Source organism: Nicotiana tabacum, chromosome 3 (assembly GCF_000715075.1).
Source record: "Nicotiana tabacum cultivar K326 chromosome 3, ASM71507v2, whole genome shotgun sequence".
NCBI classification, from domain to species: Eukaryota; Viridiplantae; Streptophyta; class Magnoliopsida; order Solanales; family Solanaceae; genus Nicotiana; species Nicotiana tabacum.
The window spans coordinates 200,017,016-200,028,566 of NC_134082.1; the positions used below are offsets into that span (position 1 = coordinate 200,017,016).

Sequence of the window (11,551 nt, forward strand, 5' to 3'; positions counted from 1 at the left end):
TAAAATCAAAATGTGATTTTCTCGTAACCACCACTCTCAAAAGAAGAAAAAAATTAAAGTGGGTTTATTTATGATTGCCTAAGATTGGGTTAAAACTTAAAAAGCCCAAACACCACCTTGTGTCATATGATCCAAAGCTTCTTCAGCCTTTCCCTCATAGTGGGGCCCATGAAACAGTCCATTTTTTGGCTCTTGTAGTCAATCATAATAGGGGCCCACCTTTGCCTAACTTTCAAGAGTAGCCTTCATTTAATTTTACTTATTTGAAGACAAGATTTTAATATCCTAATACAATTTGTACGAACTAGGGTTATGGACTTATGGTCACTGTCTTCAGCAATTCATATTGATATTAATTGGCAGTGGGAATAGTAAATTAACAGTGAGAAAGACAAAGAAACAATTCTGAGGGGTCACTCTTTCATGACATATCCTAATTACTCCAAAAATCTATTACCTGCCAGTTGCAGGAGGAAATTAAGAAGAAACAAAACGAGAAAAGAAGTACTCCCACTTCCACTTCACAAAGACACTTTTATATTATTATTAGTATTAATTTTTTTTTTTCATTTTACGATTATTGACATGCTATAGTTATAGAAATATCATGATATGTTTAAGATTATTGGCTCTAAATATATTTATAATATATGCCAAAAGTATTTCCTCAACTCCGTATTAAATCAAATACAACAATAACAAAACCCAGTGGAATCTCATAAGTGGGGTCTGGGGAGGGTACTGTATACGCAGACCTTAATCCAACCTATGAAAGTAGAGAGGCTATTTCCGAAAGATATTCCTCGGCTCAAGAACGTTAATAATGGAAAACAATAGTAACAACAATGTAATAAGACAATGCAAGCAAATATTACAACGAATAATGACAGAGATACAAGGGTATGAAACTATAAGAATAGTGCCAATCCTACTGCCAATACTTACATACCGTATAGAAACAAGGGACTATGAATAGGAAGGTACCCGGCATACCGTATAGAAACAAGGGACTAGTACTACTACTGTTACTGGTAAGACAAGGCAAAACTTTACATTGTCTATCAACTAACTATCTTAATTTTCGACCTTCACACCTTTCTATCGAGGGTCATGTCCCCCGTAAGTTGGAGCAGAGTCATATCCTGCCTAATCACCTTATCCCAGTTCTTCTTAGGCTTCCGTCTACCTCTTCTCTGACTCGCCACGGACAACCTCTTGCACCTCCCGTATTAAATCAAATATTGCCATGTAAAATGAAGAGAGAGTATTGAATTTCACGAAGAGCATTTTAAATTTTGGTGGTCAATATAATCAATGCACCTAGCTATAGGATAAGAAGTTCCTTTGGACTTGTTAACATCCCCACGACATCCGTACTACAATTATAGGAGACAAATTCAAGTACGTGAATGCATGAAACTTAGTGGAGTAAAAATTTATGTCCTAAAATATTTTACAGAGTTTTGTGAGCCAATTAATTATCTGGAGACTGGACTAACAAAGAATTCAGATCTTATAGACTGAGCTGTGATGTAGCTAGTTGAAAATTCATCATTTATCTTCCTGCTACCAAACCGGCCCGTACAATAAATATAGGAAAGTATTGATACCAATGCATTTTATTACTTGAAAATGACATTTCTTGATTTGCCCAGTAGATGGGGACACTAGCTCTTACCATAAACAAACAAAGGTGGCAAAAAATCCTTTCTTCTTTTAAGGGGAAAAGAGAAATTTCCCAAGCATTTTGAGTGTTACTATTTCAACAAATGACTCTGACATATCACCTTATTGTAAAGGCAGAATTGCTCTGCAAAATAAAAAATAGAAATAAAATTAGTAAATAAATAATACTAGTGGTGAATATAAGAAAATGAAAATACAAAATACAAAAGAAAGAGATGAAGTTAGGTGAAGGGTGATTGTAGCTTTGTATCTAATTTCTTTGAATTTGAAGAAAAGGTCGAGAAGGTAAGTTGGACAAAATAGGCAACATAACTAACTCAACAGGAACCATATAGCCAAAAAGAAGCCTGAGAAAAGCAGATAGCGAGTGTTGCAGTTGTAGTTGTTTCCCTTCATTTTCCTTACCAAACATTATTGGAAAAAGTTGTTAGCATAGTGTATTTGTAAAATAATTTTGGAAATATAAATGAACATAAACAATAATGAACTACGAAATAATAGAAAACCAATTCGAGCCCACTGAATTCACAGTGTTTCCTTAAGGAATTTAATTCCCTCATAGTACCCAAGGTTATGGATTATTTCCTCCCAGGATAGAATGAATTACACACCGGTGTAGTGATACTTCAAACCTCAGTGTTTCAGCGAACACAAAATTCGGTAGCAAATCACACTTACTGTTACTTTGTTTGATGTTTAAACTATGCAGAAGAAGGAGGAGAAACTCAGAAAATCGTATGGAAATTCTGAGCAGAATAGCCTTGTATTTATAGTCAAAGTTGGGCTGAAATCTGAAGAGGTGCAACTTAAATGCTACAGCATAAATGCTATTACATAAATGCTATTACATAAATGACTATTTACTCAACAATAAAGAGGGAAAATAAAGAGGAAAAATTGAAGAGAGTAGTTAATTTTCTGTTACCAAAACATAAAAAACGGATTGGAGGATTTAATATTAATATTCTGTTATTAAAACAAATATTTAATAACATTTTTGTTAATATTTTACTATTAACAAATAAATTTGGTTCAAAAAGTTAATCAATCAATCATTTATCCAAAGCCGAAGCCGAGCGACAACGATGGCACAAGGCTTGTCTTCTTCTCAACTCTTTAGGAGCTAGAAGAAGAGCAATTGCTTATATATCCATAAAAAACCTCTTCCTCTTCCAATATGGGACAATGTCCATTTGTCAAGGGGGGAAACTTAAAATTTCACTCAAAAATTTCATTTCCCTCTATTTCCCATTCACCCTCTTTTAAGTATTTAATATATTAATTAAATACATAAAAAACCCAACAAAAGTAAAACATTATCTATATATGAATTGCTATAATACTGTGGCAGTTGGACTGATTTTGCTCCGAGGAAAACGCCTAGTGATAACTCTAAAATATGAGAGATTGTAATTGCGTCTAATTAATCAGATGAACTGTAGCTTTCTATCACCATACTGTGTAAAAAATTTAGGAATCTTTTGCATGAGAATTTTTCTACCTTATGATTATTGTATTATATAAAAGTTTCCTCGCTTGTCCGTTTTTACCCTTCTGTAGGTCCGAACATTTGTGGGGCGGGGTGTAAGGGGATACTTTGATTGACATGTTCCCTCCTCGGTCCCTTCACCCTGTTAGGACCGAAAAAATTAGGTATCATACGGAAGCTAGCAAAACAAACTTTGAGCGACGATAAATCATACAACAAAAAAGAAATATACCAAAAGAGACACAAATATTTAACGTGGTTCGGTTAACTGACCTACGTCCACCGCGGAGATGATCAATCCACTATATAAAAAGAGTGTACAAAATATCGAGAGAACAACCTCACAAAGAGGCAAACACAAGTGACACACTAACACTTGTCCTGTAAAGTTCTGCCCCTAAACACTATTGTCAAGCCCCTACGGCTACATTGTGGATGCTACTGAATGAGAAAGATGAATCTTCAATTTATAGAACTCCAAACATTTTCCTACAAGAAAAGGGACTAGCCAAATATGGAAGAATTATATAATTTCCTTCTACAAAAAGGAAAATCCAATTAAGGTAATTATATTACCCTTTTCCTTCAACAAATAGGAAAACCAAATATGGTAAGAAAATTATGACAAACACCTAACACACCCCAACCACAAGAAGAAAATTAAAAAACCTTCTTGGGCTAGGTGCTAAGCATGAAAATTTTCGATTAGTTAATGTGTTTAGAGTTTCATACTGTAAATCAGAGACTTATTATGTTTATAATATAAAAAAAGATGATGCTTAATTAATTGGAGTCAATCATATTACATTGAACATGTACAAATTCTTTATATAGTGAAGGTATAAAACTGTGTACTTTGTAAGCAAATAAATGACACAAATTGATTCAAATCCTGATTAATTTTTTTTTATATATAAAAGAAATAGGCGTTGATTTTTGTTTGATATGCACTTTTTAAAGACTACACAATGAAGGAAAGGTTGACCGAAACAAGAGCGGGAAGCCTTTTAAAACAAAAAGTAAAAGATAAACTTGTACACTGTGAATTTTGTATGCTTCTATGAACATTCCAATTACCCGATAAATAACCAAAAAGCATATGAAAAATACTGTCTCATTGGGACTCCTTTTATTGTCCAAAATCAGCTTTCATACATCCTGAAGGGATAATGTGGGTACAGAACAAAAAGCTGGTGGGAAAAATAATGTACTACGTACTACTACTATACAATTACAGTAAATTAATCTCTCATAGAGCTTGCTAACATAAAGCAGCTTAATTATGACTAAAAGCAAGGGCATAAATTATGAGGCAAGAAGCAAATTCGGTTTAATTACTATGGTATACATTAAGGAAGGATAATTAACATCACCCTCAAATATTTAACCAAAGAAATGAGTATTCTCTGGTAAATTTCCTGCATGGCGTAACCCTAAGGTGAGTGACACATCACCAGAAGTGGTCCCAAATCTTATCATGGTGGATCCCACATCAGCGTTGGTGGTGGTCCCATAATCATCACCGAAGAACTTGCCGCCGCGACGGCATGCCGCGGCGTCGGAGTCATGAATATTGGTCGGGAAAGTTGCTTGGTTTTCCGAGAAGGAAATGTGGGAATTGATTGCAACGAGTGAAGGGTCGTTTTCAGGGGCATTGATTTCGGATCTTTTGCCTAATGTGGATGCTGCTGTTGCTGTTGTGGCAGTGGCAGCTGTTCCTGTCTCTGCTGCTGCTGCAGCTGCTCCTAGTGCTGTCGTAGTTGTGGTCATATTAGTAGAAGAAGAGTTACTCATATTAGGCGTTGGTGTTTGTGCATTATTGCCACTATTTTGGTTTTGGCTATTCTCTCTTTCATCATCTTCCTCCTCTTCTTCTTTGGCTTCTTGTTGATACATCTCTTCTACCATGGGTTTCCACAACCGCACCCTGGCATTTATGAACCAGTTTGATACCTGAAAAAAAAGCACATTCATACACAAAAATAGCCCCATCATTAATTAACTACCATTATGACGTATTTTATTACGCTTTTTTCACTCATTTGTTACATTTCGGGGATATTCCATTTAACTGAGAATTGTTAACAGAAAGAATTCAACAACGTTTGAAAGATACGAGAGGTTACATCAGATTTAATTTCTATATACTGACCACGTAAAAAAATCTTTTACATTATCAGTCACTTAATAGATAATTACAGGTAACATCACATGATTAATGATATTAGTTATATTCTAAAATATAATGCAGATAATTTGCTACAAAATGTCAATTTACACATATAGTGTGAAATTCTCTTATACAATGAATATATATAAGCTCAATCATTTTCAATAAAGAATTTAACTTTTTTCATAATAACGGTGTAAAAGAAGTTTATCATACCATCTTTACTCAGTTCTAGTATACAGACAGTACTAATATACCATATACGCACCATAGAGTTGAATAAACACAATTTTCAGGGAAGAATGAAGTGATGTGAAAGGAGTAAGGAGTGGATACTACTGTTGATTCATCTTTCAGTGTAGAGAGTCAACATGCATGACCATATTTAGTTCCGTGAAATAAAAATTCGCTACCTATCGCATTTAATTAATTGACGTGTGATTGGACTTCATATGCTTTTCCTCTGCACTTACTATTCCTAGATTTTCTTTTTAAATCTAGAATTTATGTCTTTGTAGGAAAGAATCCCTTGGAAAAATAAAAGGCTCTTGCCATGCCCCAATTAGGTTAAAAAAAAAAGGAAGGTGGAGAACCAAAACCAAAATCCATGCAATCACTACAAGTCTAGTGTTATCGTTTGGCGTTTTCGCACAATTAGTATGGGGTTCAATTCCACAGTTCCCTCCCTTTTGCAAAATCCCAAAGTTTTTTAAAAAGAAAAATCCATGCATCCCAAGCTATTAGTAACGTTTTTTTACCGAGTAAAGAAGTAACTTTTAATATCCAAGCCGGTGGCAATGTACAACACAAACAACCTCATTATATCTAATACTACTATCTGTTTATCAGTAATTAATTCGATGTTTACTTCAGTTAAATAAATTACTATATATTTATAACTTGTTTTTGAAACAAAATAAATTATTAAAAAAATAGCTCAGGTCATATGTTGTAACAATTCCTTAATATTGTAGGGATTAACATTAAGTACTTAAATTTCCCCGGAAAAAAACAAAAAATAGCTACTGTAAGGAACAGAATATTTAGATTTAAATTCTAGATCCAGCATATGCATAATAATATGAATAAGAAAACTTGAAAGAGAAAGAAGAGACGATGAGCGAACCTGGTTCCTTGAGAGACCAGTCTGTCTTGCCAACAGATGCTTATCAGCATCGCTTGGATACCTGAGAAAAGTCATGACCCCAAGAAAAAAATAAAAACATCAGACTCATTACCAAAACCGTATAAAGAGATGACTAAACTTTCTTTATCCGTAGATGTGAATTGACACTTTCTTGCTTTCTTTTTCTCTGCATGGGCGTGACAATCCATGAAAAACAGCAATAGCAGCAGCGGTACCTCTCTGCCACTAGTAACAGAAGTAAAGGCAGAAAAAAAAATGCATGCACTCATCTTGTTCATAACATTCATTTTTAGATACAATTTTATTTCTTTTGTCTAGTAGCTCCCCAAGCTGCTTTTATCATTATTATCATTATTATTATTATTATTATTATTATTATTATTATTATTATTATTATTATTATTATTATTATTATTATTATTATTTCTATTTTTTCGAGATTATTGAGTAGGTTCTTTTCTTTTCCATCTTCAAAATCATGCCTATGTCAGCAGGAGACAGCACTAGCGCATTGGATCCAGGAGAAAGAGCTAAATTTACTTTATTCATGAAAGGACACTGAATTCGGGTTCCTTTAAAATCAGACACTGCAAGGGAAAGAAAAAGAAAAAAGAAAAGCTATAAAGTGATGTTGGAAATGTGTCTTAGACTAATAAAAGTTGATTGATGGGTGTGAAGCTTCATTTTGTCCCTTCATAATTCCATAATAGGAGTAATAGGGTTTCTACTTTTGTTTATACAGTAAATGTAAGAAGATTCAGATTCCCATCGGTGTTAGGGAGTTAAGACATGGGGATTGAAAAAAAGGTTAGACTTTATTATGGTCAACAGAATTAAGTATAGGAGCACGATGCAGCGGATTAAAAAACTTTAAAACCGAATTTTGACTAACTTATTATAGCACATTACTTATTTCCTAAGTTACTAAATTTACTTTCAATTGACATTATCCTGATGTTATAAAAAAAATTCTACACTATTTTTAAAAATAATAGTCCGTCTCAAGAATTTGTACACTATCAGTTCAACTAAAATTAAGATTAGTAACTTGAAAAGTAGGACATATTACTAGCAATAATAAGTTAAAGTATGCTAAGATAAAACAACCCAATAAAATCTTACAAGTGGGGTTTGAGGTGGGTAAAGTATACGCAAACCTTACCCCTACCCCAAGGGGTAGAGAGGCTGTTTCCGTTAGACTCTCGGTTCAAGGAGATAAAAAAGACAATGTTTCAGTAGTACTGAGATAGTATTAATAATTTGTACACTTTAGTCAATGTATAGAGATTGAATCCAACTCTTAATGTAGGATAGAGTAGAGAGAAAGACGTACGGGTGGAGGAAATGCTCAAAAAGCCAAGCTCTTAAAATGTTGACAGAGCGTTCAGGTAAGCCTCTTTGGGGTCTCCAAGCTTCTTGTTCCATCATTCCCATTTGGTGAAAGGCTCTTTGCTGCCTCAGACTTTGTTCAAGCATCTTAAGCCTTGGAGTTTCTCCTTTAGTCAATCCTGAAGTGCCGGCATCTTTATCTCCCAGCAGTTCACAACTGTGTTTCAATTGTGCTGTTATTGCATCCTTCAAACACCTGAAGTGTCTTGACATAGCCTTCTGTGCAAGTGCTGTGTAAGGAATTGCTGCACCGAAACCCATCACTAGATCAAACGAGTTTACCACCATTTGCATTTGCTCGCAGTAATGATTGTACCTCCTATCTACCTGCTTGCAAATAAAAAAAATTATTATGATACAAAAAGAAGAATACTCTAATTTGTTTAAAAAGTGGATATTAAGCGCTAAAAATATAAAATAATGATAGTCCGGTGCACCAAGCTTCTGCTATGTGCGGGGTCCGGGGAAACAAAGAGAAATCCAAGATCAACACTTCAAATAGTAAGAAGGATCAAATTCCAATTTGGAGTGACTTAAGCGTCTCAAATAATTTTCAATGCGGAGAATTAGATAAGAGCATTAAAAAAAAGAAAGAAAACTAATAGGAGGGGAAAAAAGGTAGAAGCTGGGAAATGATCATTAGACGCTGAAATGAACGTTGATGTGAACTGAAAATATCCTATTTGAGTTATTCCTGCTTTGTCTTGGGTTTCTATCAATACAGCCAACACGTAAATATCAGCGTATTAGTATTTACATAAGCAATTGAAGAAAATCAAAATTAAGGTCAGCTCAAACCAACCACGATGGACTTTTAAGTGTATTCTAATATCATCGCACTTGCTTATTCCTTGTTTGAGGCTTTAGTCTGATGGTAGCTTGCGACCAAATTAATATTAATTACGACAATAATGGAACATATTTCCCTAATACAAACCTATGTTTTCACACTTAATAAGGAAAGTTTCTGATCACTTATTTGTTCTACTCGTCGGAAATTAAATCAAATACGTAGCTTAGTGACCCACCCGTCGAATCACTCCTTAATTAACAAAATACAGATTTCTTAATTAGAATCTACTTAAAACTCAACAAACTCAATCTATGTGAAATGACGAAACCTATTCCCCTAGCCGGCTTAATTTTTAATTTATAAAATATTCCACGAAAAATGCCGTAACTTTCTGTAGATATTTTTCTTTAATTAAGAGACTAAATAAACAACAATGATTGCTTATTGACCCCTAAGAGAGAGAGAGAGAAAGGATACGTGCCTCATCAAGCATAGATAAAAGTTTGACCTTCCTTCTCTGATGTTCAATCCTATCAGCAGCTGACAAAGGAGGCAGATCCTTTGATGAAGACGATGAAGTATTATTGTTACCGCCGCCACCATTAGTGCCGCCACTAGGGTTATTAGAATTAGGGTTAGCGGCTGTTGCTTTGTTATTCTTCTTGAATTTACCCCTCCCAACACTGCAAAATTCTTCCAGTAGTTCTTGGGCTGCTTTAGCATACTTGGAATTTCTCAACACATTCACCACTCCTAAAGAAGAGCCATACCCAACATGGACTTGTTGATGAATGTTTTGGCCTACTACTCCACTGTTACCAATATTCAAATTCTTGTATCGAAATTGTCCAGAAGTAGTAGACCCTCCTCCTCCTTGATTGAAAAATAACATTCCACTTTCTTCGCCCATCCTTAATTCCTCGACCTTGTGCTGTAATGAAGATGATAAAGATAAAGAAAGGCCTTGGCTTTCTACAACATGATTTACTCCAGCTCCGATTTCATTAGGGGTATTGAGACTGGCACTTGCACCTCCATTATTACCCCATGTGAATTGACCAAAAGATCCTTCAGCTGGATTGGGAAACCCTTCTATAGTTGAAGTAGATGATGGATTTGGTAACAACATGTGAAGAGTAGAAGAATTAGTTGAAGGAGGAGGAGGAGGATGAGAAGGAGAAGGTGAAGGTGACCTTGGCTGTGGATTCATAAGAAAAAGTTGCATGGACTCCGCCGCATTAATACCAGCACTTGATATCTGATTGTTATGATTTTTTGCATATCCCAATGGTACTACCATTCCTTGTCGGTTCCCGAACCACTCGTTTCCCATGCCGGCGGGAGGTGGAATCTGCTGTGGCTGAGACCGTTGATTCGGGTTCGGGTGTCTGTAATTCGGGTTGAATTGGGCCTCCAACAACTCCGATGACGTGCCGGGTGGGAAACTAAACATTTCAGATAACATTCCAGCGGTCTGATCATAAACTGGAAGCCCACTCGTTTCTTCTTCAAACGGTTGGGGTTCAAATCCTTGCACTCGTAATTTATCTCGACGGATCTGTTGAGCCATGTGTTGTTGCTGCTGCTGCTGTTGCTGTTGTTCCGCTTGTGATCTCTCGAACCCATTCGGGAAACTGAAAAGACTTTGGTGATGATAATCTTGGGACATAGAATTGAGATTATCCGAGAGTTGATGAAGAATTGTTGGATTAATGTGACCCTTTGAATTATGAGATGTAACAATAGAAGGACGAGGTGGTGTACTTGTTATTCCCATGGCAGCGTTGTCTTCCTCTTCATCATCTCTTTTCTGCTCGGATCGGGAATAAAGATAGTTAAAATCGGTTTATAGTCATTAAAAGAAATCAAAAAAGAGATCATGGAATACATGAATTATTGTCAGGAGATAGAAAAGAGACAATAAGTGTGGCAAAGAGTAAGGGGTGAGGGGAAAGAAAAAGACTTTTTTATTTTTATTTTTAAAATCTTCAATAAAAACTTAGAAAAAAATAAAATAAAAGGCTTCAGCTTTATTCATGTAGAGGCACAAACCTCTTAAGAACTTGCAGGTCGGAAAAGGGGTACAAAGGTTTCTCAGATATCGTTTTCTCTTCGTGGGATTTGAAAGCCAAAGTTGTATATGTTTCTCTCTCTCTCTCTCTCTCTCTCTCTCTCTCTTTCTTTCTCTGTCTCTGTTGTTTCTGAGGCTGTCGTTTCTCTATACTGATATCTTTCTCTTTCTCTCTCTTCTTTTTTCTTTCTCTTTGTTGCTCCTCCTTTGCTTTGCAGTAAGTGCTGTATGTCTCTGCAATCGCCTTCTGGAAAGAGAATTGAACTATATAGCAGGAGAATATAAATATTAAAAATAAAGAAGATGGAGTTCTTTCATCAATTGTGACATGTATTATGGTTTTATATGTGTAGTTGATTTATATGAAAATCACATATCTGTGTTTGTCTCTGTGTGAGTCTCTCTCTCTTTTTCAAAGAAAGCAACACACCCTCGAGAGAGAGATAGAGATGAGACATATAAGGGGAGAAAATAGAGAAGAGGTCGCTGTTCTTGATCTTCTACATCTATTTGTTTCACTCAACTAATTTTATATTCCATTAAATAGTTCTAGTACTAGTTTCGTTTTATTTCCTTGCTTGACAAATAAACTCTTAAAGTAACTGGATTTTAGTCCATGGACGAAGATATAAAAAACCTGAATTATTTAGTGTGATTTTGAATTGACAGATTTAACCTCTGAGTATACTAGAGCAACCCAAGATGTTGATGGGATGAGTGACTGACTATATATGCTCACCAAACCTCCCGAATAAATGTAAAAGAAAAAAGATAAAGTAAGGATTCAACTTATAGATATGATAATG

The 11,551-nt window shown here is 35.2% G+C and overlaps 1 protein-coding gene across 2 annotated transcripts; it reads right to left on the reverse strand.

Annotated features, from left to right (window-relative positions):
- Positions 1-4,302: 4,302 nt before the first annotated feature.
- LOC107813522 (BEL1-like homeodomain protein 2) lies at positions 4,303-11,302 on the reverse strand. Of its 2 annotated transcripts, none has more exons than XM_075250401.1 (5): positions 10,727-11,302; positions 9,156-10,484; positions 7,826-8,208; positions 6,472-6,532; positions 4,303-5,128 (listed from the first exon to the last, which is right to left on the reverse strand). In XM_075250401.1, exons 2-5 carry the CDS (start codon positions 10,449-10,451, stop codon positions 4,559-4,561), a joined length of 2,310 nt encoding a protein of 769 aa, XP_075106502.1. In that variant the 5' UTR covers positions 10,452-10,484; positions 10,727-11,302; the 3' UTR covers positions 4,303-4,558. The 2 variants fall into 2 exon arrangements, with proteins under 2 accessions (XP_075106502.1, XP_075106503.1); XM_075250402.1 differs by having other exon boundaries at positions 7,826-8,204; positions 9,152-10,484; positions 10,727-11,285.
- Positions 11,303-11,551: the final 249 nt, after the last annotated feature.

Bases quoted from the DNA above. Each gene is read 5' to 3' on its own strand.
- LOC107813522 (XM_075250401.1), bottom strand. From the start codon at position 10,451: ATGGGAATAACAAGTACACCACCTCGTCCTTCTATTGTTACATCTCAT. The intron at 8,209-9,155 runs GCACGTATCCTT...ATTTGCAAGCAG, and splicing joins TTTTATCTATGCTTGATGAG to GTAGATAGGAGGTACAATCA. The intron at 5,129-6,471 runs GTTCGCTCATCG...CTTTTTTTTCAG, and splicing joins CTGGTCTCTCAAGGAACCAG to GTATCAAACTGGTTCATAAA.